The sequence below is a fragment of the Balaenoptera musculus genome, chromosome 7, assembly GCF_009873245.2.
Source record: "Balaenoptera musculus isolate JJ_BM4_2016_0621 chromosome 7, mBalMus1.pri.v3, whole genome shotgun sequence".
Lineage (NCBI taxonomy): Eukaryota > Metazoa > Chordata > Mammalia > Artiodactyla > Balaenopteridae > Balaenoptera > Balaenoptera musculus.
The window spans coordinates 112,685,632-112,711,962 of NC_045791.1; the positions used below are offsets into that span (position 1 = coordinate 112,685,632).

General features: G+C 63.1%; 1 protein-coding gene across 1 annotated transcript in view; it reads left to right on the forward strand.

Annotated features, from left to right (window-relative positions):
* CROCC2 (ciliary rootlet coiled-coil, rootletin family member 2) overlaps positions 1-26,331 on the forward strand; it is a 75,220-nt gene that overhangs the window by 3,629 nt on the left and 45,260 nt on the right. Inside the window, 16 exon segments of the mRNA XM_036857690.1 lie at positions 8,217-8,367; positions 9,316-9,425; positions 11,542-11,648; positions 13,524-13,689; positions 17,968-18,071; positions 18,647-18,844; positions 19,998-20,094; positions 20,420-20,478; positions 20,480-20,609; positions 20,870-20,986; positions 20,988-21,081; positions 22,817-22,877; positions 22,879-22,983; positions 23,431-23,575; positions 24,002-24,148; positions 24,335-24,535. Of these exon segments, the coding sequence (XP_036713585.1) occupies positions 8,217-8,367; positions 9,316-9,425; positions 11,542-11,648; positions 13,524-13,689; positions 17,968-18,071; positions 18,647-18,844; positions 19,998-20,094; positions 20,420-20,478; positions 20,480-20,609; positions 20,870-20,986; positions 20,988-21,081; positions 22,817-22,877; positions 22,879-22,983; positions 23,431-23,575; positions 24,002-24,148; positions 24,335-24,535 (1,992 nt within the window).

The following is a 26,331-nucleotide window of genomic DNA, read 5'->3' on the forward strand; positions in this document are numbered from 1 at the left end:
CGGACTAGACGTCCGGGGCTGTTGGCATGTGGGTCACTGGGTGAGATCCCAAGGGGAGACTGTACCCAGGAAAAGACTGTACACCCACACCTAAAGATGGGGGAGGCGAGAAGGAACCAGCCAAGGGGACCAAGATGGGGAGGCCAAGGAGGTGAGAGTGACTGGGAGAGGGCGATGTCTGGAAACCTCGTGAGGGGAGAGTTTCAGGCAGGAGAAAAGATCGCCAGCACAAAGTGCTGCTAGTAGGTCAATCAAAGAGGAGACGGTGGACCACGGCATTCAACAACGTGGAGGTCATGGGTGACATTGACCACAAGGGTACCTCGTGGGACGTGTAGGGGCAATACATTTTTTTAAGGCGAGGATAAATTATGACAGTTTGTGTCGACAAGAATGGTCTGATAGAGAGAAAAATAACTGATACGTAAGCAATAAGGAAGGATTGCTGGAGCAATGTCCTTAGTACAAGAGAGAAGATGGTATGGGATGAGGTGGGGGTGGGTGGGATGGGATAGGATGGGATGGGGTGGGATGGGGGGGTGGGATGAGTAGATATATGGATTAAAGCAGAGGCTGGCAAACTTTTTCTGGAGGGGGCCAGATGACTGATACGTTAGGCTTTGCAAATCATAAAGTTTCTGTAGCAACTATTCAGCTCTGACATTGGAGCATGAAGGGGGTCACAGACAGTGTGTGAGCAAATGGATGTGGTTATTTTCCAAGAAAGCTTTACTTATGAACAAGCGGCAGGCCTGGATTTGGCCAACAGATCGAGTCTGCCGAGCTCAGGATTAGCAGACGAAGGGACAAAGGGACGTTCGGGTGGGTGGGGGAAGGGGCTTTCGTACAGATGGTGGTAGACGGTCGAGTGCGCGGGTGGGAGTGGTGGACGGGTGGTAGCTTGGAGAATGGATGGAAAGTCATTGTCCTCAAAGTGTGGGGCTGACAGCGGAGCCCCATATTCTAGAAACTGGCCTTTGAGATGAAAAGTCACTGGAGTTTCTTTTTTAATTTTGGTTGAAGTATTGCATGCATACAAAAACGTGCAGACGTCCTAAGTGTGCAGCTTAACGGAGCCCATCGTGTGACTAGCACCCTCCCCAGTAGAGCGTTATCAGAATGCCAGAGGCCCCCTGCCCCAGCATAGATTAGCCTTGCCCGCTTGGGAACCTTATAGAAGTGGAGCCATATACGTGCGTGTGTATACACACACACTCTCTTTGTACTACACCACGTTTGTGAAATTCACCCGGAATGCAGCACGTCGTTATCGTTTGCTGTACACTCGAGTGTGTGAATATGCTGCGCTTGGTGTTCATTTCATAGCTAATGGCCATTTGAGTGGTTTCATGAACAGCACCGCCACGAACATTCTGCTACATTATCTTTGGGAGCCATACGTATATGTTTCTGTCGGGTGCACACCCAGCCATAGCAGTGCTGGGTCACAGATCTGTGTACATCCAGCTTCAGTGAATACTGCCAACAGGTCTCCTAAGTGGCTGTATGGATTTACAGTGTGTGAGGGGCTGCCACACATCGTGGCCAACACTTGGCATTTCCTGTCATTTCCTATTTAGCCGTTATGGCAAATGCACAGTAGTATTGCGTGGTATTGCATTATGGTTTTAACTATCATTTACCCGATGACTAATGAAACTGAGCACATTTCCCTGTGTTTATTGGCCCTCCAGACATCTTCCTTTGTGAAGTGTCTGCTCTACAATGTGCCCGTTTTTCTCTTGGGGTGCCTTCTCTTATTATTGATTTGGATTTGATTGCATAATCTGGAAACAAGTCCTTTATTGAATACGTGCATTGCAAATATCTCCTGTGGGTGGCCTTTTCACTCCTGTAATGGTGCCTTTGAGGAACGGTTCATAACTTTAATACGGCACAATCCGTCCATTTTCCACCTTAGGTTAGTGCTGCTTGTGTGCTATTTAAGAAACACACTTTGCCTACTCCAAGGCACAAAGAGGTTCTTCTATGTTTTCTCTTAAAAGCTTTATTGTGTTACTTTCACAGTTAAATCTGCAATCCGTTCGGAACTGACCTCTGTGTATGGTGTGAGGTAGAGACCACCACGCATTGCCTTCCATATGAATAGCCAGTGGACCTAGCCCCAGACTGAAAATCCCAACATCGCCCCACTGCGCTGTGTGTCACCTTTGTCACTCACCAGTGTGTGCATGTGTCTGTGCACGTGTGTCTGCATGTGCACGTGTGCATATGTACTTCCAGAGTTCGTGACCTCTTCCGCTGGTCAGTTGGTCCTTATACCAGTGCTACCCTGTCTTCTTCGCTGTGGCTCTGTGACGTGTCGTTACGTCTGGGAGCATAAGCTTCGTCTTTCTTCACGATTCCCTACATACTTTTGACTCTTCCATATGAATTTTAGAATCAGTTTGTTAATTTCTACAAACTAAAAACCCTGCTGGGATTTGGATTGGGATTTTATTGAATCTGCAGATTAATTTGAGGAGGACTGACGTCTTTACAATATCGTCTTCCATTCTTCCATTTACGTTTTTGCTAATTTTACTCAACATAGTTCTCAACGGAGCGGTCTTGCACATATTTTGTTATCACATTGGCTCCTAGGTATTTGATGTGTTGGGAAGCTATTACCGTTTTTGAAATGATAATAGCTGAGAAACCGGCTCTGTTTTGAGGGTCGCTCCATTCCCAGGCAGCTATAAAATGCTCTGTCGCTGATCTTCCAAACTCAGAGCACCCACCCCCAGCCCAGGACGCCCTGCCGCTCACCTCTCCCTGAGTGTCGGCCCATCTACCCCACTGCTTCCGTGGCTCTCTGACGTCTTCAGAAGTAGGAGCTTCACAGTCTAACTGGCTGCTCTAGTAACTGCAGAGGGAGTGCTGGCTCCCTGGGCCCTCTGTGTCCTGCGTCCTCCCCTCCCCCCCCCACACCTTCTCCACCCACGGGTTTTGTAGAGGTGCTTATGGTTTAAGGTTCCAAAGTGGGGAGGTCTGAGGGGGAGAGGGGGAAGGGAGAGGCACCGGGGGGAGGGAGGAGGTGCCGTCAGGAGGCCCGGGAGGGGTGGCACAGTCATGAAGTCGCACCTGCCCCCGGAGCAGAAAGGAGGGCACTGTGGTGTTCAGGTTCTGGAGCTGGCTCTGCCACTGACTGTCTGCCTCAGGGTCCCCATCTGTACGAGGGTGAGACAGGTGGTCTGGGGGGCTCCCCAGAGCCTGGGTGAGTGAGGGCCCACCCTTGGGACAGGAGCCGGGATGGTTTGAGAGCGCCAGGGTGTGGCCAAGCCCTGTGTGGACGGCATCCAGGGTCACTGCTAATCAGATGGGACATGTCTCCCTTCCTCGTTCAGAAGCGAAGATGGGGCGCCAGCATCCTCACGGGGACGTGAAAGGCCTTCAGTTACCTCTCCCGCCTCACGGCTCCCATGCACCCTCCTCCCCCAGCCCCGCACAGGCTGGACACCCATCCCGCTGCCCCTGCCTCCTCTGGCCCCTCCACCTGGACGCCTGACCTCTGTCCCCTCTGGCTGCTGGACTCTTATTTATCCTTCAAGGTCCAACTCAACTGCCACCTCCTCCCGGAAGCCTGTGTGGGCACAGAGGACTCAGTAGCAAACAAGATCGACAGGATGCTGCCCTTCTGTCATCCCGTGACATGAGTCATTTTTCAGTTGGTGATTCATACCTTGGACTTGGTTTTCAGTCCCTCTGGTAGTGACCTGTGTCTGAGCCTGCTTGTGTGCCAAGCGCTGATGGTGCCGGCGTGGGGACGCAGAGATGAATGAGAAATTGTCCCCCATCCCCAGTGCCTGCTTTCATGCCTGGCCCAGATCGCCCCTTTATTGTTAGTTGAGGCCCAAACTACCACCCACAGAAGCCTGACCCGGCTCCTGGGGTGATGCCCAGGGCCCCAGAGGGCTCAACGGACGCACAGAGATCTGAAACTGGGCGGTGCTGCGACACAGCCTGGCGGGGGCCAGGGGTCACCCCAGGCACAGAGGAGCTCTTTCTCCTAAGGAAATGGAGCTTGGCAGGCGGCCGCCCAGGCCCAGGGCCCTCTCTGCAGCCGGCCAAGCCACGGAAGGACGGCAGGCAGACGTCCGGTGGCTGGATTTGGCTGGAGGCCCTGTCCTCAGATGTGTTCTTCAAGCTGTGCCCACGCCTGGCGAGGGCCAAAGCCTGACCCTGGGGTGCCTGGGGCCCTGCAGGAGTGCTGGGGAGGGTCTGAGGGGCAGAGGCGGAGGAGGAAGCGAGGGTTGGGCCGCCCCCCGTTCCTCTGCCTTCAGGGAGGGGACCCAAGGCCAGCGTGCCTGCGGAGTCCTGATCTCGGGCCACTGGGAAGGTGCTGGGGGCCCACGGGCGGGGGCCCAGTCCCAACACTGCCGCCGTGAGTGCAAGACCCTGAGCCGCCCTTCCAGCCGAGATGACAGATATAAAACGGGTGCTGGGAAACCCTGAGAGGTGACGCCCTTCTCACGTCTCCGTGAGCAAGGGAACCTCTGCCTTCCGGCCGCCCCCAGGAGCCCCAGCCTCCCTCCTCGAGCGCCGGGCAGGCCCAGCTCCTGCAGCGCCCCTTGCAGCCACACGGTGGCACTGTTGGAGCTCCGCCACCCCAGACCCAGGCTGCTGGCCGGGCCCCCCGCCCCCGACTCTGCAGAGGGGCCCAGGATCCTGACTCGCTCGCGCTGCCCCTGCTCCCGCTCGTGGGAGCGCGTGGCCTGTGTCCTGGCTGAGTTGAGGTCCCCCACTGGACACCCGCTCTCGCAGGGTGACTTTAAATGGGGCTTCTGGCGCCCCTCCCTGCCTTGCCACTGGGCTCATCTGGACCCACCCCGGGCCACCCAGGGGCCTCCGTCACTGGGCTCTGGGAATGGGGCAGCCTCCTCTTCCTTCCAGAAGTCGCTGGGCTCCTCTCCCTGGGGGCCTGTGCCTGAGCAGCCTGCGGATTCAGAGGGGCCACTCAGGGGTCCGATGCTGGTCACCGGCACGGGAAAGAGCGAGATAGTTCTGTGTGGTTTCCGCTTCCGTCTTACAGCTCCACCCGCCCTCCCGAGCCGCCTCTTGTCCTCACCTGCGAGGGTGGAGGGCGGGGTCCCCCGAGCCGCAGCCCCCGGGCCCCTGGGACGCCCCACTTTCAAAGATGGAAACACACGGCTCAGGAGAGCAGGTGGCAGCCGGGGCTCAGGCAGCGCACCGGCAGTGGCAGACCAGGGGCCGCAGCCCACCTCTCCGAGGGGAGCCCTTCTCCCATCCCGGTGGGAGAGAGGGGAGCCCAGAGTCCTCGGAGCGGAGACCCTCCCCATCCACACGGCCACACGGGGAGGGCGGCGGCGATGAAGGAGGGGCGGCCACCCCACTGGGGTGCACACACAGGCCCCCCTCTAGGGCTCACCGGGGGTGTCACGCAGGGGCTGTGACCTCCCTGAGGTCCTTAGAGGCCGGTTGAGCTGACGGGGAGGAGGACGCTGGGGACAGAAAGGAGGAGGGGACATGGTCAGGCTCAACTGAGAGTCTGAGGTCTTTTGGGGAACTGATGCCCAGCCCTGGTGTCCCCTCTGGCCAGCTGAGACTGTGAGGGGGGGAGGGGGCTTCTAGAAGTCTCCCAGTGCACTGCCCGGTCACAGGCAGACAGCACACCCCCACAAAGCTGGGCCAAAATCCCGACCCAGAGCCACCCCTGGCCCACAAGGCTGCAGGTGGCATCGCGGGGTCCCGGGCGGGCGTGGGGGGAACCAAGCCCCAAGGCCAGAGGTTGGTGCAGGCCCAGTGACCCGCCCTGGGTGAAGGCCCCTCCCGCTCCGGGCCCCTCCCCGCCCCCCGTTACTGGGGGGGAGTGGGGGGGGGCAGGAGGTGGGGCGGGGTGGGAGGGGGCAGCCCCAGGGCCTCCGCGCACCCCCGCCGTGCCGCCCCCGCTGCCTCCCTCGGCTCCAGCTGGGCCACGGCCCATCGCAGGCACCCGGCCGCAGCTGGAACCCATTACGCCCCCAGCTCCTCTTGGGACGTCTCGGCTAATAAGTGACCCTCTGTAAATGTTAGGAATGAGTCAAGTTTGTGCCGCTGCTGCTTTCCCGTTAGCGGGTGGCGCCGCGGACGCCCGGGGGAGCGGGGAGGGTGGTGTGGAGGGCGGAGGGGCAGGGGCCTTCCTGGCCTAGGAGGAGGCTTCCTGGACTTGACAGTCCCGCGGGCCTCAGGTGGCTCTCGCCTCCCCGTTGGGCCTCAGTTTCCCTGAGTGCAAAGAGGGTTCAGGGTGGATGATGGCTGAGCCCCTGCCAGCGGCCTTTCCTCCCCTGAGGACAGGAGGGGCCCTGGTGGTCTTGGCGCCCCCTTCCCGGCTCTGCCCAGAAGGGGCAGCGGGCACCTCCGCCCCTCCCCTCAAGGGAGGCTGCTCACCGCCCACCCAAAGTCATGCTGAGGGGGGTCCCCCAGGGGGAGTGTGGTCGAGGTGCCACCCCAAGACCTCCCAGGGGACTCAAATTCCTACACGCAGGTGAAGGAGGACTGGGGTCCAGGTGAACCCGAGCCAGGGCTCTCACTCCCCGTGGAGGGCAGTGGAATTCAGTCCGGAGAGTTTGCTCAGTGTCTGCCCAGCACCGAGCTCCTGTTGGGATGGGAACGTGGCTTCACCAGGTGTCATGCAAGAGCCCGGGTCTCGGGGTGGCCCTGGCCACTCTGGTGCTGACGGAGGGGCAGGCCTTGTGTCCAGCCAGACGTGAGCGGAAGAGGCCAGGCTGGGGTCTCAGGAGGAGGGGACGGGCTGAGACTGTACCAGGGCCGTGGGGTGGGGGGAGCAGGGGTGCACCCAGGAAGCCCTCCATCCCTACCAGCCCAGGCCTGAGGGTCAGAGCCAGGTGGAGGGGTCTAGGCCTCGAGAGGGTCTTCAGGGAGAGCTGGGAGGGTCAGAGGAGGACAGGCAGGTAGGAGGCTGTGTGGTGGTCACTCACCAGGGCCCTGGGCTGGGAGGCAGATCTGGGGAGTCTCGGGGTGGGGGGTCTTGGGAAGCCGGGGGTGGGGAGGGGCTGGGCACATGGTGGTGAGTTTGAGAAGTCTGGGACCTTCGGGAGTGATGGGAGGACCCTGGTTTGTCGCCCTAGAGAGTCACTGGAGGGGACATCCATCTCCAGTACCCCCTGGGAAGCATCTGGTTACCCTCTACTATTTTCACTCACTGCCTGAAAACTCATGTCACAAATGCAGCAGGGCCGGTGGGCAGCTGTGGACTGTCCTGACTCCTGGGCCATCTTGCCTCGTTACCCTCTAACGTCCAGATGTTCATGCTGGTTTAGAATTGGCTGCCTCGGCCTGGAGCATTCACAAGTTCCCCCCACGGTCAGCACCACGATAGACCTGGCGACAAAGGCTCCACCCCGGTCCTGGGCTCTGGAAGGCAGCCCAGGCCCTCTCCCAGCTGTGCCATCCTCGTGGAGTCAAGAATGCCCAGGGCCGAGGCAAAGTGCCAGCTCGAGCCCAAGACCCCAAGACCAGTCTCTGGGTACCCAGGACCCAGGGTCTCCTACCCACGTCCAGGCCTATTCGGGCCTCTTCCACAGCCGGTCAGCTGCTCTAGACGGCTAGGAAGGAGGGCCGTCCCCACGAACCTCCCACTGCCCCTCCCTCGGCTCCCACCCTGCCCTGTCCCAGGGCCCACGCGTGCCCCTCCCAGTGGACGGGGAAGCCCCACATGGCTGGCCTTGTCCTAAAGGGGGTGTGTGGGTGGACCTTCTACCAGTTTCCCTCTACTGTTGTCAGCCCCTCCTGCTGTGGGGTTCTGGGCCTGCTGGGTGGGGTTCAGGCCCCTCCCTGCCAACCCCACTGTGAAAACTGGGAGGCTGCCTGCTCCAGGAGGGCCAGCGGCAAGAGCCTGCCTCCCAGCGTCCCCGGAGAGGTCCACCACGATGGTCAGTGCAGCCCCCGCAGAGGCGGAGCAGGGCTGAAGGGTGGAGCGAGGTGGTGCCCTAGGCTAGGAGTTCTCCAGACCAGCTCTTCTTTCCTCACCTGTGCTCAGAGCAGCGCCAGGATGGGCAGGGCACCCTCCCACCTTAAAAGGTGGGGAAACCAAGGCACGGGCCTTGGGTGACCTCAGCCTCGCCCAGTCCTCTCCAGGGCACTTTGCCACCGTACGGGAGCCCCGTGGCAGCCCCCACTAACTCCAGTGGGTTCACGTGGGGCTCTGGCAGCTGTCCAGGGACTGCCCCAGGCATCTCTGAGCGGGTGTTTTTCAGAGGCTGGAGGACACCGTCCTGAGCCCTGTGGCCAGCAGAGAAGACCGGGCGCTGACCATGCGTGGGGGAGGCTGGCGGGCCTCACCCATCCCCGTGCCTGCCCGCATCCGTGAGATTGTGGCTGGCAACCTGGGCGAGGAGCCGCCGCAAGGTGAGGGGGTGCACCAGGGGAGCTGCAGAGCCGTCAGTCAGAGTCTAGCTTCAGGGAGCCAAGCCCCTCCCTGTCCCCTGAGCGGGCTGGCCCCTCCCGGCCCATCATCTTCCCCTGTGCTAGGGCGAGAACCACACCTTCCCACGGCATCGTCCACGGGGCTCAGAAGCCAATCCCCACAGCGCGCTCACCACTAGGCCACAGGGACCGTGCCCACCTAGCCCTGCATTGGTTTGTCACACGTTTGTGCCCACCAGCCTTGATTTCATCTATGTTCATTTTTCGTTAGATGAATGAAATCCTAAAGGTTGACACTCAGGAAGCGTGGATGCTGGGCAGACCCTGCCCCCAAGAGCTCTGCTCCCCCAGCGCCCGGGCCCCCTCGCGGTGCCCTCTCGCTGCCTGTCACGGCTGCGTGCGCGGCTGGGTCCCTGCACCGAGGCCACCCAGCCAGTAGGGCAGCCTGGCCCAGAGTGTGCCCGACCCCCTCGTGCGGGGGCCCCGAGACCCCTTTCTGAAATAAGGGGCTCTCCAGCCTCCTAGAGAAACTGGGGACCTCACTGCGTGTGCTAAGGAAAAGGAAAGCCCACTGTGTGGTTAGAACAGCAACTTACTTCTTGGGGGTGAGATCTGGTTACCCTGAGTCAGCAGTTCTCACTGCCTGATGCGGGTGTGGGATCCCCAGCGTCCAGGCCACCCCGCACACTCCACTGTAACTGGTTTGGGGCTCGCCCTGGGCATGGGTCTGTCCTGGGGTGAAACGTGACGTCCACTGACAGGAGAGGAAGGGCGGCCCGGGGCTGAGGTGCGGCCCCAGATCGGGGTCCCCCGGGTCAGTCCCGGCAGATCGGCAGATCGGCAGGCCGGCGGCGGGGACAGGGAGCCGGGCTGGGGGCTGGGGGCTGGGGGCTGGCCTGGCCACAGGCTGACCTGCTGCTGCGCCTGCAGGGGTGCGGGAGCCGCCAGCCGCCTCGGCCCACGTGCAGGAGGAGCTGCTGGCCCAGGTGGGGGCCGAGCGGGACGAGCCGGCCGGCAGGTACCGCGCAGTCAGCGAGCAGGTGAGTGTGCGCAGGGACGCGTGGCCGCCAGAGGGTGGCAGCCTGGCCCGGGGTGACCAGTGGATCTGTCAGCGAGTCTCAGGACGTGGAATGACAGTGGTCGGCCACGGCACAGCCGGACCCTGGGCGGTGGCTAGAGAAGCTGAGGCTGGAGTGGACCGGTGAGAGAGGGACAGGTGCCCGGGTCTCCCCAGCCCCAGGGTCCCCCAGGACTCCCCCCCAGCTTAGGCACTGACTTGTGCCCCACCTGCCAGAAGCCCTGGGGGCGGCTGGGGCAGTCCTGACCCCTCGGCCCCAGCATCCAGCCCCGCGTGAGCACGTGGCAGCAACTGCCCAGGGGAGGAGGCGGGGGAGCCCAAAGGAACCGCCTGGGGGCCTACCGAGGAACTGGCCCCGCCCCCAGCCCCCCCCCCGACAGCCGAGGGTGGACGGACCCCAGACCCACCCTCGGCCCCTGGTCCTCTGTCCTCAGTGCCCTGGGCAGCCGTGGTGCCCTCCAGGGTGACTGGCTGCAGCATAGAGGCCGTTTGGTCACGACCTGTGGGGCTAGGAGGGCCTCCCGGTGGACAGATGGGGAAACCGAGGCAGAAAGGTGACGAAACTTGCTAGGCCAGAGCCTCTGTCCCATGTCTGCACCCCAAGACATGATGGCTTCTGAGGCAGGACTGGGCTGGGGTGCCCGGCCACAGTGTGGGGGTACTGGGAGCCCCTGTGTCTGCAGAGTCCCCTGGTCTACGTGGCAGAGCAGATGACCCCACTTTCCAGATGAGGAAACTGAGGCTCAGAGCTAGTCCGAGTTGCCCAGGGCCACGCTGCCATTGTTGGGGCTGAGACCTGACTCAGGTCTTTCTCCGGCATGACCAGTGACCAGTGCCGAACGCCGAGGGCCCTGGGTCAGCCTCGTCTCCTCCAGGGTTCCGAGGGCTTCCTGGGATAGGCGGCGTCACCAGCCCCACAAGAGGAGGGGGCTCTCTGCCCCCCACCCCGAACTGTCACACCTGTTCTCATCACCAGCCCCACCCCCGGGCAGGACTGGGAAGGCCTCCTCATCCCAGGCGGGACCAGGAGCACTGCGGCGATGTCTCCCGCCCTCCCTGGGCCCTGCGTGGGCGGGGGCGGGGGGCGGGGATCTTCCTAGCACTGGGTGGGGAGATGTTGGGAACAAGAGGGCCTGTGGGAATAGAAGCCGCAGAAATCCTGCTGCCGATTAGGAAACCTCGTGAGTCAGTGAGCTCTGAACTCACAGGCCCACGCCAGCTCCGGCAGGCGGCTCAGCACCCCTTGTGAGGGCCACAGAGGGGCCCAGCCTCCTCAGGTTCCCCAAGCAGGTGGGCGGGGCAGATGGTGGTAGCGGGGGGCCACGTGGCTGTTCCGTGGGCGCCTCCATCCTGGCTAGACTCCCAGCCCCCGCCCAGCCCCCCCGGCTGGGCTGGACCCCCGGCCCCTCCTCTCCAATCCCACTGGTAGCTGCGGGGGCCACTCACCTCCCTGTACTCAGGCCCCATGTCGTGCCACAGGGGTGCCCTTCAGCTCTCCTGACCTTCCTGCCTCAGCCCCCCACCAGCCGGCCTCCTCGGGTCGGGGCCCCCAGCACTGCCTTTTCCCCTCAGAGCCCCGGGTCCCCGTCTGCTCAGGCTCCAGCAGGCTCGGGGGCTGGCCTGGCCCAATTTGGGGGGCTCCCCTCCCTGCCAGGCCCACTTACTGGGGGTGTGGTCCCCACCCACCCCCTGGATGAGGGGCTGGGAGCAGACAGAGGGTCGAGCACAGGCAGGAGAGCAGCTGCAGGGGTGGGACCCCACGCTCACTCACTCCCATGGGGGTGACCCCAGGCCTGCTCTGCATCTCGGCCGTCCTGCCCCTTATGTGGCTGGACCAGAGCCTGGGCAACCCCTCCACCGGCCGTGGGCACATGGCACGGGGCCATGGCATGGATGGCTGCCTGCCTGACCCGTCTTAGCAGACCCAGCTCGACCCCAGCCCTTATCGCAGCCTGGCCCCCCCCAACTAGGGACCCCAGGGGACCCTCTCACCCGTCCCTGGGAGGGTTTTGTGCCAAAGCTGCCCAGCCCACTGGGCTTGGAAGTGTCCAGCCAGGGGGGTCAATGCCCCTCTCCAGCTGCAGGCCCGGCTGGAGGCCACTGAGGCTCGGCTGCGGAGGTCAGAGCGGGAGCACAGCGTCAACCTGGAGGAGGCCCTCGGCCGGCTAGAGGCTGCCGAGCAGAGGTGAGGCCGGGCAGGCAGGGCGGTGGGGGTGCAGGGAGCTCAGCCGTCACCGCAAGGCAGCGGACGCCACTGTGCTGCAGGGCTGTTGGCACCTCTTCCCAGGTGACTCCAGGGCAGAGCAGCACGGGGAGGAGGAGCACGGGAAGGAGGAGCACGGGGAGGAGGAGGAGCACAGGGAGGAGGAGCACGGGGAGGAGGAGGAGCTCGGGGAGGAGGAGCACGGGGAGGAGGAGGAGCTCGGGGAGGAGGAGGAGCTCGGGGATGGTGGGGCATGGGGAGGAGGAGGAGCTCGGGGAGGAGGAGGAGCTCGGGGAGGAGGAGGGGCACGGGGAGGAGGAGGAGCTCGGGGAGGAGGAGCTCGGGGAGGAGGAGGAGCATGGGGAGGAGGAGCTCGGGGAGGTGGGGCATGGGGAGGAGGAGGAGCTCGGGGAGGAGGAGGGGCATGGGGGGGAGGGGGGAGCACAGGGAGGAGGAGGGGCACGGGGAGGAGGAGGAGCACGGGGAAGAGGAGCTCGGGGAGGAGGAGGAGCTCGGGGAGGAGGAGCTCGGGGACGGTGGGGCATGGGGAGGAGGAGGAGCTCAGGGAGGAGGAGGGGCACGGGGGGGAGGAGGACGCTCGGGGAGGAGGAGCACGGGGAGGAGGAGGAGCTCGGGGAGGAGGAGCACGGGGAGGAGGAGCTCGGGGAGGAGGAGCTCGGGGAGGTGGGGCATGGGGAGGAGGAGGAGCTCGGGGAGGACGACCACCCCCAGGGCCTCAGGCGAGAGTGCAGGTCCCACAGGTCACGGGACCTCCCTGGCCCTCTGCTCCCTCATGTGTCACCCCCAGGCCCCCGACACCTGCTGAGTCTGGGGCTCTGGCCTGTACTACAGGCAGGTCGCCTGAGCTGCTCATGGCCCTCGGCTGGCCTTGCCAATCCTGGGGGTCCAGGGGTTCTCCCCTCAGTCCCACTCTTCTTCACACTCTGGCCCTGACTCCCAGGCCCCTTTGGCTTCAAGCCACTCTGATTTCACTATCAGGCTCACTTGCACACCGTTGGTAAATGTGTGTCACATCCCAGCCCCCCGGAGGTGGCCCCAAGCCCCAGGACACAGCCCCGGAAGGGAAGGGCATCTCTCCCCGTTCCCTGCAGGGAGGCCAGTGGGAGGGCTGAGCCTCCACTCCACAGCCAGCTCCGTCTCCAGACCTGGGGGAGGTTAAGCCATTTGTGGAAGACTTCCCGGACTTGGTTCATCCTCAGGGACTCTGGAAAAGGAAGAAAAGTGCTGAGAAGCATTTTGAAAACCCGTTTTGGAAGAAGCGGGGTGGAGGGTGTGGGTAAATAAGCCGAGAGGAGCTGATGCCCACAGATCGGAGAGGAGCAGGGGAGTGCGGGCTTGGGGTCCCCGACTGCAGCCACGTGCAGGCCTGCCCTGGGTGGAGAGAGACCCCCCGGTCACAGAGGGGCTGCCCCTCCACGGGCAGGCCTGACTCCCTCTCCCCCCCGCGCTGCCCCAGCAGGGTACCCTCCCAGCCCTGGTACCTCGGTCCGGCTCCCTAACTGTCTTGCTGGTCTCGGGGTCCCTACCTCCACACCCTGGAGTGAGGAGCCAGCCACAGCGGTGCGGCGGAAGCCGGGGGCGGGGCTCAGAGGAGGAGGAGGTGGGGCGAGCAAAGCGAGTCAGGGCAGGAGGGCGTGCCGGGGGGCACCCAGAGGCTGGCCCCCGTTTGCGGGGCCACTGAGGGCCGCTGCAGGTGGGCAGCGCCTCTTAGGGGCAGTCTGGGGGCTGCACAGTCGAGCTGGGGTCGTCTGGGCCCAGGAGGTTCGGGGCCTGGCTGTCTGAGCACGTCCGTAAGGAGAGGCCCATGGCCACGCCGCTCCGTCCCCGCCTGTCCAGGAGCACCGGCCTCTCCCAGGTGAACACCCTCCTGCGGGAACAGCTGGGACACATGAAGAAGGCCAACGACAGGCTGGCCGAGGAGCTGGCCGGGACGACGGGCAGCGTGCTCCGTCTGCGGGCGGAGCTGGAGCTGCGGGAGAGGCAGCGCTGGACCCAGAGAGAGGTGCTCCCGGCTCTCGCCCGTGGGCAGGGGGATGCCTGGTCTGGTGCCCGTGGCCGGGGTCGGGGTGGGTGGCAGGAACCGGGAAAGGGTGAGCTGGCTTCCGCCATGGCCCCTCCTGGTGGCACGGCCCCTGGCCTCCTGCCACACCATGTCCCCCACTCGGCTTGGCCACATTAGCCTGCGGGGTGGGGGATACCGCGTGGGAAGACCCCCGCTTTGAGAGAAGGACCGCCTGGCTGGGCTTGGAAAGTAGAGTGAGGGCCGAGCCCTGGCTCTGGCGTGGCCGCCCTGCTCTAGCGAGAAGAGTCTCCGCAGGCCCGACTCGTGGTCAGACTCAGGAGCCTGGGCCACACCACGGCCCCCCACTCCCGGGCCAGACCAGCAGGGCCCACGCAGCCTCCTCTGAAACCCGCAGCCCTGGGACGCGGGGTCAGGGCACAGGGCTCCAGGCCTCAGCCTTGCTGGGGGGAGATGCTGTGTTGACCATCCCGGGGTGGTCACCGGGGCAGGACGTCCAGCTTGAGGTAGGGGACACACTTGAGGGTCACCCCACGCCTCTGCCTGCCCACATCTTCCCCTCTGGGCTTGCGACCTCTGCTCCGATCGTCCCTGGATGTCCCCACGGACCTCCCAGCGTCTGCCGCGGGCCCCATGGGCAGGATTTCTCCCCAGACGTGGCAGGAGCAGAGGCCGAGCTGGTCCCCGGGCGCCTGGGCCTCAGGCTGACCCTGCACAGGTGTCCCTCGGACAAGCCCATCTCAGAGAGGCCGTGTCGGCACTTCCCACACGGATCGGGCGGAGCAGGAGGCCCAACCCCGCTGTGCAGACAGAGCCCCTCCTGCTGGACAGCTGTTCCGATCAGAAGCCGAGTGGCCCCTCCTGCTGCAGCCACCCCTGCACGGGGACGGGAGGGTATCAGGGGCACCAAGAGGGAATGCGTTTGTCATCACAGGGTGGTCGTCAATGGCCAGGCTCCCGCGTGGGGTTGGGGAGACATGGGAGACACATCACGCCCCCGCCTTGGCCGCTAGGGAAACAAATGCCCTGGAGACGGGCCTCGGGTCCAGTTTGGCACTGGTTTATCGAGGGTCTTTATTCCCCCTTGGCCTTGAAAACGACTCTCCCTGGCTGGCGGCTCTTCCTGTCAGCGCCTTAAAGACACCCCTCCTCTGTCTGCTGGCCCGCCGCGGAGGGCATCGTCTTCTTGCTCTGGCCGCTGTGAGCGCTTGCTCTTGCTGTGACTTTGCATTCTGCCGGCTTCCTGTGCTGTGCCGACGACGTGCAGATTTCTTTCTGTCTGTCCTGCTTAGGACTCCTCAGGGTGCTGTTCTTCCCTTGTCCTTGGAAAGCAGCCGTTACCTCCTTCAGTGTCACCCAAGCCCCTCTCTCCCCTGCCCTCTCCCGCCCCGTGGACCTTACCCATCCCCGTGCTCCCTCCCACGCTTCTTAACCTCCCAGACTTTCCTTCCTTCTATCCCCCTGGTCTATGTGGTAGATAACTTTTTCAAATCTACTCTCCTGGTCATCAGTTTTCTCTTCTGGTGTCCAACCTCTGTTAAACCTGCCTATTAGGCTTAAATTCTAAACGTTGTATTTTTCATCTTTAAAAATTCTGACTTTTATTCAGGATATTTTCCAGATATCTTACTCTTAACTGGTATTTTCAAGCCTCTCGTGTGTTTATTGATGCATATTAGAAAACAGTTATTTTGTAGTCTGTGTCTGATGTTCTAATATCTGAACCTCTTCAAGGTGTGAGTCTATTGTTTCTGCTAGGTCTTGGTCATGGTGCTGTGTTTCCTTGTGTCTTTGGTGGTTTTTTAAAAAATTTTTTTAACTAAGAGCTGCGTGTTATCCTTGGGACTCTGAAAATTCTTTGAAACCTGGAATGAATGTGGTATGTTCCAGAAAGGATTGTCATTTGCTTAGGACAGTTTCTTAGGGGCTCTGACAACCTTTGGGCCACATTGAAGTAAATTTTCAGCTTTATTATTTTTTTTAAACCACCCAGGTTTTGTGAATCCAGGCTGAAAACTGCACCAAGGCTAACTTGTGGTTCCAAAACCACAGGGAGATTTTTTTCCTTGCTGTCTTGGTCCCTCCAGGCCGCTGTAGCAGAAGTACCCCAGCCTGGAGGCTTGTCCACAAACATTTATTTCTCACAGCTCTGGAGCCTGGAAGTCCAAGATCAAAGTCCCAGGCCCTTCAGCTGCTGGTGAAGACCGCTTCCTGGATCACAGAACGATAACTTCTGGCTATAAGCTCACATGGCAGAAGGGACTGGACCCTCATGGGGCCTCTTTTATAAGGACACTAACACCAATCCTGAAGGTGGAACCAGAAAGCCCCGCCTCCAAATACCATCACATTGGGGATTAGGTTTCAACATGTGAATTGTGGGGGACACTGCACCTCTTTACAGCGCCCTGCAGGCAGGTGTGTGTGTGCATGTGCGCGTGTGTGTGCTTGTTCACCGTCCATGGCACCTCCTTACAGCGCCCTGCAGGCAGGTGCGTGTGTGCATGTGTGCATGTGTGCATGTGTGTGCGCTGGTTCACCGTCCATGGCACCTCCTTACAGCGCCCTGCAAGCAGCTGTGTACATGTGCGTCTGCGTGTGTGTGGTGTGTGCATGTGTGCGTGTGTGTGCTTGTTCACCGTCCATGGCACCTCCTTACAGCGCCCTGCAGGCAGGTGGTGTGTGTGTGTGCGTGCGTGTGTGTGTGCATGTGTGCGTGTGCGTGTGCTGGTTCACCGTCCACGGCACCTCCTGACAGCACCCTGCAGGCAGGTGTGTGTGTGTGTGCGTGCGTGTGTGTGTGCATGTGCGCCCTGCAGGCAGGTGCGTGTGCACGCGTGCGTGCTGATTCGCCCGTCTCTAGCACACCTTACTTGGAGTGCGGCTTGGGGGATCCCTTCCACGTGTGAGCAGACTCCCCCTTGGGTGGACCTTAAACTTTCCTCTCTGTCCCCAGAGCCCCTGTGGTCAAGGAAACACGTTCAAGTTACTGTTTGGCAAGTCCCTCTCGAGTCCCTGAGTTTACTGGTTCCTGGCTTGCGTGTCCCTTACCATACCGGCCGCCCAGCCTTGCATTCAAGAAGTTGTAAAGTCCGGAATCTCATGTATGCCGCTGTCTTAGCGGGCAGGCGGGGCAGGTGTCCGCTCTTCCATGTTAGCAGGAGGGATGTCTAATCGCTGCTCTTCGATGATCACAGTCGGGGGGTGGGGTGCAAGTATACACAAGGCTCTGGCACCAGGCGCAAAGGGCGTTCCCTACCCAAGGTACACAGCAGAGTGTTACTGGGCTCGATGGGGGGCCCCTCAGATGGGGGCGCCGGGGAGGGCGATCGGCGAAGGCTTCATGAAGTGGCAGGTGAGCGTGTGGGTCCTGAGCTGGGGGACCGGCAGGCACGTGAAAGCACTTTCTTTGTTTGAAGCAACATTGAAAAGCCGCGGGCGGGGCTGTAACAGGCAGGAGGGGCCGTGGGAGCACTGGGAAGCCCTGGGCGTGGTGGTGAGCCCTCCGGGGGTCCCTGGAGGTCAGTGTTCAGGACACAGCCCAGTGCAGGGGCTGGGAGGTGGTGGGGAGACTCAGGACCTTCTGGGCTTCAGCTTAGTTCCCTGCAAGGCTGGCACCGCTGACCACACAACTCCATCCCACTCCTGCCCCCAGCTTTCCACCCCGTCCCCTCCCCGTTCACAGCCCAGCAGTGGGCTCCCACTGCACCTTACAACCTCGTTCACTCCGCCTGTTCTCAGGGTGGCTTCCCCACCCCTACCACTGCATGGGCTCCTACTGGCAGAGGCTCCTGCCTCCCTGCCACCTTGAAGGGCCAGGCCCCCCACTCGGGACGTCCTAGGAGCCCCCTCCGAGAGTAAGTGCTGCTCTCTAGGTCCTGGAGGAGAAGAAAGGCCTGTTTCCTTGTGTAGTTCTCCCCACCCCCCAGCTGGAGGGCGGGAGCTGAGTGCTGCCCACGGCCCCATGGGGGGACCAGGCTGAGTGGGGTCCTGGTTCTGGAGCTGGGAGTGGTCATCTCCCCAGGTCCTCCGGCGGGGGGGAGCAAAGCACTGCCCCCCGGGGAGGGGGGTGAGTTGCATTGCTCAGGAAGGTAAGCCAGTGGGGTAGGGCCGCATGCAGGGGGTAGCGATGAGGGTCTGCTCTCCGCCCCCCTGGAGCCGGAGGAGCGGATTGTGGGGCGGGTGAATGGGGCCGCAGGGCTCCCCTCACCCCTCAGCACTGGTCTCCGCCTGCAGTGGACGCAAGCCTCTTGCTTTCAGACCCAGCGTACTCGCGCGGGGCGGCACCAGGATGTCCTCCTCCTGCAGAGACAGGTCACCGCCCTCCGTGGACACCTGGCTGAGCTGCGTGCGGCCACTGAGAGGTGCGTGCCAGCCACCCTGCCACCCAGAGCCAGGCGTGGGCTCCATCAGGGTCGGGGAGAAGGGCACCTGATGCCGGGCCAGGCATCGGGGCCCGCCACGCTCCTCCCACGGGTGTGGCCCGATGGGAGTGGTGGAGACGGCAGGAGAGGTGGGCCGTGTTGGAGAGATGGACGGATGGACAGAGTGAGGCAGGCAAGGGTGTGCAGGGGAGAGAGGAGAGGCAGGCCAGCCAGGGAGACGCAGCGCGAGGGGGCGGTTTCCACACGCATGGACTTGGCTTCCCTCCGACCATCGCCGGGAACCTCGCACGGTCTACCCGGGGGCCCTTGAGGCTCAGAGGGTGGAAGTGCTGCTCAAGGTGGAAGCCTGTCCTGTCCGGCCTGGCCCAGCCCCTGCTCTCACCCCTGCCCCGCTGAGATGCCAGCCGGCGGGGGCCTCTCCTGAGGATTGGCGCGGGAGGGGCCTTGCCGCAGGCCTATCTCCAGAACCCGGCCTCTGCCACCCAGCGTGGAGCCTCCAGGCCGAGCCCCAGACAGCACCCGGGGCTCAGCCGAGTGCCGCCCTTGTCTCCCAGGGGCCTCGCTGACATGCGAGCGGACGCGGCCAGGACGGCCCAGCGCCTGCACACGGCCTGCCTGAACCTCGGCTCCAACCTGCGGCTGACGGCCAGCCGCCCAGCCAGCGCCCTGAAGCAGCAGCTGCAGGACAAGGTGCGGGAGATGCTGCAGCTGCAGGGCCGCTGGGATGCCGAGAAGGTGGCACTTCAGGCCAGGTGGGCGCAGGAGATCAGGGGTGGGGGGCGGGGGCGGGTCGCCGCGCCCGCCCATCTGCCCAGCGGCCGCGGGTCTGGGACTTCGCTCACGTGCAGTTGTTACTCCTGATTTCACCCCACACCCTGACACCGGGGCACTTCCCCTGATGCCACCCACGGCTCATAATCGCCATCTCATCGCAAAGGCAGGCGGGCCCAGACCTCCTTACCCACCACCCCCTGGAGGCAGAGCTAGCGCCCTGAGACTGGGCGCGTCCCTGTGAACACTGCCCTGGGTGCACTCGGACCGTTTCCCCGTGGCTGCTTCCAGAAGTGGAATTTTCAGGCCTAAAAGCATATCCTGCCGGGGTGGGCGCTTGTTCTGAGGGCCCCCAGAGGGGCCGGGGTCCAGTCCCAGTTATCGTGGGAGGTTCTGGACACGGAACTCACGTGTGGCGCTCGAAGGTCGCGTGAGGACAGCTTCTGCAGGAAACAGGAGGCAGCTCCCAACGCTGCCACGGGCCTCTGTTCCACGGGACCTGGGGCTCACATGGTCACAAACACCCTCGGGGCCAGCTGAGTCCCACATACCCCATCCGGCCAGGAGGAGAGCCATGGCGGGCCCGGGGGTACGGGCGGTCCAGCACAGCCCGAGGGTTCAGCGCCCGGAGCCTGAGCCAAGTGATCTGGGCCCACGGAAAGGGAGGCCTGGGTGCTGGGGGCCAACCAGGGGTCTTTGAGAAGAAGGCAGTTCCCGGGAAGGAAAGACGATACCACCATTAGACTTACGGTGGCAGAGGAGTTCCAGGCAGAAGGACCGGCTGGGACAAAAGCCCAGAGGTGAGCGCGGCACCTGCCACACCCCAAGGACAGAGCAGGGCCTTGGGAAGCCACGCTGTGGGGCTAGAGAGCTGAGTCAGGGTCAGAGCGGGGGCCTTGAGTGCTGCCCTCGGGCTCTGCGCTTTACCCTGAGACAGCGGGAGCCACTGCAGGTTCTAGAGCAGAAGAGAGGTGTCTGACTGGAGTGGGACTAAGGCCCACACAGGCAGGGGTGGCCGAAGCCAGCAGGCAGGCCGCACCCCAGGAGGAGGAAGACGGGGGGGGGGTTCCAGGGCCCGCTGGCACCCCGGGCTCCGTTCTCTGCGCTGACAACCCCACCCCGACTTCCCTCCAGACTCTGGGAGCAGACGTTGCTGGTGGGGAAGCTCACAGAGCAGAACACGGACAAGGAGAAGACCATCGCCTCCCTCAGAACGGAGGTTCAGGAGCTGGTGCGTGGCACTGGGAGAGGGGGGAGAGGGGCGGCTCGCGGTGGGGGTATCCGAGCCCCCCTGAGCAGCCCCCCGCCAGCAGGAGTCCCATCGCAGTGGAGGGCCGGCCGGCCCCGGGAGGCTTGAGGGCTGAGGTCGAAGCCCTGCAGCTCACCTTGGACAGAATCACAAAGGTGCGGGCCCGTCTCGGGTCCTTCCCGCGTGGAGCAGCGAGGGGCTGCAGGGTCCTGGTGGCTCGAGCTGGCCCGTGAGATGGTCTGGAAGGACCCGTCCGACCTCAGCCCTGAGCTCTCTCCCCTCCACCCTTCCTCTCTGCGCCCTGGAGGTGGCGCAGGCAGACGCGGGGTGCCCGGAGCCAGCCTGGAGCGTCAGCCTGAAGGCAGGAGGCGCCGAGGCCAACAAGGAGCCCCCCACGGGCCGGTCGCCCCCCACGGGCCTGCTCCCCGGCCGCCCTGGACCCTGCGCTACGGGCTGTGCAGGTGGCCATTGAGAGGCGGCGGCGGCAGCGGAGCAGAGTGGGCGGCCACAGACGGCAACGCTGTGCCCCATCCCCGCCGGAGCAGAGCCACAAAGCCCACCAGGCTGAGAAGGGCAAGCTACAGGGCCGGCCTGTGTCACCACAAGGCGCCTGCCCCCTGAACCCCAACACCCCGGGGAGGGTCTCCACGGTCTGAAGCGCATCCTTTCTCGGGCAGTCGGGAGCCCCGCTGGCTTCTGGGTCGAAGGCCTGGCCAGGCCACGGGGCTCACGCCACGCTCCCTCTCGCGGGCAGGAGCTGCGCCGGCGGCTGGAGTCCTCCGAGGCAGCGGCCGACCGGGCTCCACGAGCAGCTGTCGAGAGCCAGCGGGAGCTGCGGGCCTCGCGGAGGCTCCTGCAGGAGCGGGGGCAGGAGCCAGGACCGGGGGCGCCAGGACCTCCTGGGCAAGCTGGGGGCGCAGCGCTGCCGGGGAGTCCAGCGAGCTCCCGGGAAGGTGAGGCTGGCGGGCCGGGCTCACCTGCCCCACGATGCCCCCCGCAGGAGAAGCGAGGGCCATCTCCCGGACAGAAGAAGTACTCCCGGCCTGAAGGCTTTCCTCCTTGCCCCTTCACCCCCCAGCCCCTGCCTACACTGAGCACACCCCCTCTTCCTCGGCTGCGCCCCGTCTGGGCTGTGTCTCCCCAGGACTCACCTTCCCAAAGCCCAGGCTGAGCACGTGCCTGCCCCTTGGCCTGCGTCCCAGGCTCCCGGCTGCCCGGCCCCATTTCCACACTCCCTCCTGGGAGCAGGCTGTGCTCTCTCCCACCTCCCCGCTGGCTGCCAGGACTCCTCCGGGGGTCTTAGCCAGCCTTCACAGGTGGTCCAGAAAACCCCAACTCCCGCCCCATCCACTGGGGTGGCCCCGCGGCCTTCCTGGCCTGTCCTGCGGATCTGGTGTTCCGTGGTGCGGTCGGCAGTGAGGCTGTCTGGATTCTTTCCGCTGCACGTCTACTGCCCGGGGCTGGTTGGGGTTGAAGGGACATGGAAAGGGAAATCTCCCCAGGATTTATAGTCCGAGTGAGAGGCTCGGTGGGCCTTCCCAAATCCACCACACTGCCTGAGCCGGGGACGGGGGCGCGGAGTGGGCTGGCGGCCAGGACAGGCTTCCTGCAGGAGGGAGCGGTGCAGGGGCAGCCAGGACCCACCTCCTGCAGCGATCCCCTCGCTCACCCGGGGGGCTGGGACCCGCAGGTGCCTCGGGGCCTGCCCCTTCTCTGGGTGTCCTGGCAGTTCACCCGGGTCTGAGACAGGAGCTCCAAAGAATAAATTAACCCCAGTCCCGCTCCTGAAAAACGCACGCAAGAGATGGGCAAGAGATGGAGCAGGTGGGTTCAGCCTGGCACAGGGGCCCGGGAGCAGAGGAGCCAGGGAGGGGCCCCAGGAGGCGGGAAGGGCCTTGCCAGGAGGAGACAGGAGCAGAAGTGGGACACAAAGCAAGGCAGGCGGGGCCACCTCACCACCCCAAGGAGCAGAGGTCACGGGGGGCCGCGGGGGAGCCGTTGGCAGGGGCACCGCCCTCACAGCCGTGGCTTTGGCAGGGCTGGGCTGGCTGCAGCGTCCTGGGGGCAGGGGGGAGGGGCAGGCTGGAGTGGCCCCTCAGCACCGGGGGAGGAGGGGCTGAATCCCAGGGCCATTTGGGAAATGGGGCCTCAGGACTCGGTGCTTCAGAGCACGGCCGGGGGAGAGCTGCTGAGACTGCAGCTCTGGCTGGTGGGTGACCGGCAGAGGGGACCTGGCCGGGGGGGCGGTCAGCGGCGAGCACAGCTTTGACAAGGGTCGGCCGTCAGGGGAGGTGAGCAGCACAGGCAGACCTGGAGCCGTGGGGTTCCCGTCGGGCAGGCGCCCCCTCCTCCCCGCTGGGCTCTGCAGAACTGGCGGAGCTTAGCCTACAGGTGCAGAGGCCGAGGGCAGGGATGCCCCGGGCGCAAGGCCCTCCAGGGCTTTAGGGACCCCCACAGGGCCACCAGCCGACAGGCAAGCCCGCAGGTGGCCGCCCCAGGGGACAGGCCAGCCAGGGGCCGAGCCGCTGGGTCTTCTCGCCCCTCCCCACTCGTCCCTGAGCCCCGAGTGGCCTCCACGACCCCCGCCCTGTCTACCCTCCCAGTACTCGGCCGGCCGAGGCTCGAATGCGCCCAGTGAGGGTCCCTCGGCTGCCCTCCCCGGCTGCACGCCCGGGACCCCCCAGCTTCTCCTCCCCTGCTCCCGGAGAGAAGCCCGCTCTGGAGGAGGTGGTGGAGGAGCTGGGGGGCAAGGTGGATGCTTCCAGCCATGGGGCAGCAGAGTCCGGAGGCCGGGAACCTCCCGCGGGGGGCGGGCCAGAAGGAGGAGCTGGTGCAGCAGGGCGAGCAGGGCCAGAGGGAGCTGGAGAGCAGGCGGCCGGCCACCAGCGGGCTGTCTTGTCCCCTCTTGGCCCCGGTGTCCTCACCTGCTCATGGGACCTCTCCTTCACCAGCCTCATCTCAGGGGTCGGGGTGCCTAGCGAGACAGCAGGCCCCCCACCACAGCGGCCAGCCCCCACCGCCACCCAGACACCCCCTCCAAGTCCGTCCCAGCGCCCCCCCCGGGGCAAATCCGCCACCCTGGGCCCAGCCGAGATGGGTGCCCCAGCGTGTGCGCACGTGCTCCCACCCAGGCGTGTCGGCCAGGTCTCCGCTGACGATGCCACCCCCAGCCAGGAACGGCTCAGCAGTTCCTGGCCTGTGGGGCAAGCCACGCTCCTCTGGGGCCCCTGGGCTTGGAGGGAGCTGCCCTGCCTGCTGGGCCCCCATCTTGCCCTGAGGCAACCTAGCGCCCTCTGCCCTCTGGTTTCCGGGTCTCAGTCAAGGGCGCCTGGAGCAGCTGGAGGAGAAGGTCTCAGGGCTCAAGAAGGAGCTGGTGTCGGTCCAGGAGGTGCTGAACGCAGCGCGGCTGCAGAGGGACGTCCTGGAGAGCGAGGGGGAGGGTCTGCGCAGCGCCCTGGCCCGGGTACGCCCTCCGCTCCTCTCTCCCGCGGCCGCTTGCCTCCCTCCCCGCTGCCTGGGCCCTCAGGCCGTCCCCATACCCCCAAGCTCAGCGGTGGCCTCCTCGGTCCCTGGCCAGTGGGCAGCGGCCCACCTTCCCTGAGCGCTGGGCACACCTTCCCTCAGGGTGCCCCCTCCCTCGGTTGCCCTGTCACCTCTCCCGGCTGCAACCTGGTACCCGGGGGCCACCGTCTACCCCAGAGGCCTCACCACTGTGGGCCCCCTTCCACCAGGCCCCACCCAGAGCTCCGGCTCGCACACCTCCGTGATGCGGGGCTCACTCCCTCCCCGGCACTAATAGCGCTGCCCAGGGGAAGCTCTGCCCATGAACCTGAAAGTCCCTCCCTGGCTTCCCTGCTGGGATGCCCTCTGTCCCCCCGCCCCACCCTAGGCCGAGTCCAGCAAGACCGACCTGGAACTGCTGGTGAGCCAGCTCAAGGCGGAGGGGGTGGAGCAGAGGCGCTCCCTGGCTGAGATGGCCGCCCTGATGGAGGGGCTGACTCGCGACAAGGGCTCTCTGAGCCACCTGGTCCTGCAGGTGAGACGAGGGCCCAGGGGGACCGGCCTGGCCTGAGCCTCGCTTCCCCAGCGCGGCTGTGAGTCCCCGCCCTGCTCCCCGAGCTCAGGGCCCTCCTTTCACCCATCCTCACCCCTCCTGGACTTGGGGGCTGAGGGGGTGGGGGCGGGGCCTGCCCATGGACCCCTCCCTGCCCTCTGGCGGCAGCTGGAGCGGGTGCTGACCCAAGAGCGGGCGGGTGCCCGAAAGCAGCTGGCGCGGGCAGAGCAGCAGCTGGAGCTCGTGCGGGCCGCGCGGAGGGGCCTGCAGGAGGCCTGCGATCACCTGGAGGAGGGGCTGGAGGGGCTGGAGGGGCAGGCGGCCCGGCTCCGGCACGAGCGGGCCCAGCTGCAGGAGCAGGTGGGCCAGGTGAGGGGTCCGCGGCGCTCCGGGCTCCCAGCCCCACCCAGCAGGGCCACCGCTGCCTCTGGGGTGGCCGGGCACACGGCACATTTGGAAGTCACGCCGCTTCAGGGTGTCAGCACCAGCGCTTTCTAACTGCGATGCTGCCTGACGTGGCTGATTCGAAGCCGTCCTCCCAGTGCTGGGAGGTGGGGAACGGGGGAGGGGCACACAAAGAAGGACGTTTACATAGGCCTGTCCCCAACATCCGGTGGCTGGGTTCTCCCCTGGTCAGAGGGTCGAAGGCCTCGGGCCCACTGATGCTCACACACGCGGGGGGAAAGTCTTCACTGCTCCTCCGTTGTCTTGTTTCTCTCCTTCCTGGACCACATCCACACAAAAGAGCTGCCCAATCACTCACTCGCTCATGCATTCCTGCGTCCATTCCCAAATCTGCTGACATGGATCTTCCATGGAGGAGGTCAGACTCCCTGGGACGAGACACTGCAGCACCTTTGCTTTCTCCTGACACCAGCCTTGTCGGTCCACATGGAACCCTGTCTCTGCAGCGTCTCCGGCCCCCAGTGGCATTCAGACTTCATGGTCTGTCACCTGTGGGACTCAGTCCAGCCTCTTTCTGTTTCTCAGACTCTGTCCTATCCTTTTTGGGGTCATCTTTTCCTCTTTTTTTAGTCAAAGAGTGACTACACTCAGTCAGCCAGTGCACAGTTTTTGACAGTTGTAAACACCTGTGTAGCCACCACCACTATCAGGCTGCAAAGTGTCTCCAACCAGCCCAGCAGGCTCCCTCCTGTCACAGCCACCCAGGCGGCCTCTGCCCTGACCTGTTTTAGACCTTGTTGTAAATGGAGTCATGGGGTATAGACTCTTGAGCCCGGCTTCTCTCCCTCAACACGACGTCTTTGAGAGTCATCCCTGTTCTTAGGTGTATCAAGAGCTCCTTCTTTTTGACTGCATAGTAATATTCCATCATACGGATAAACCACATTTGCTTACCCATTCACCCGCTGCTGGACTTCTGGGTTCTTTCCATTTTGGGAGTGGACAAGACTGCTATGAGCATTTGTGGTCAAGTCACGTATGGATATTCTCATTTCTCTTGAGTAAATACATAGGAGTGCAATTGTGGAGTCACTGGGTAGGTGTGTCTTGAACTTTATAAGAAACTGGCAAGCAGTCTTCCAAAGTGGTTGTATCATTTTACTCACCAGCAGCGTGGGAGGCTTCCAGCTGCTCCTCAGCCGCGTCAACATTTGGCATCGTCCGTCTTAATTTTTTAGCTATTCTGTGTGTGTGTGAAGTTATATGCCATTGTGGTTTTAATTGGCATTTTCTGGTAACAAGTGACATTAAGCACATCTTCATGTGCTTATTAAATATTCATATACCTTATTTGTCAAGTATCTATTCAAGTCTATTGCCTATTTTATTGGGTTTTCATATTTTGGTTATGGATATATAGGAGTTCATATATCTTGGATCAAAGTACTTTGCCAGACAGATGTACTCACATTTCTGTGGACTCACCTATACATTTTCTTAATGGTATTTTTGATGGACAGAAAAGTTTAACTTTGGCAAAATTCAGTTTACCAAGTTTTTTAAAAATTTATGGTTAGTGTTTTCTAGGGGCTGTCTGAGAAATTTTTGCCTAGCCCAAGGACGAGACAATATCCTGCTCTGTTTTCATCTAACTCTTAGGTCTATGATCCATTTCAAGTTGATTTTTCTGTACAGCAGTGGTTCTCAAAGTGTGTTCCTCAGACCAGCAGCATCAGTATCACTTGAGAACTTGTTTAAAA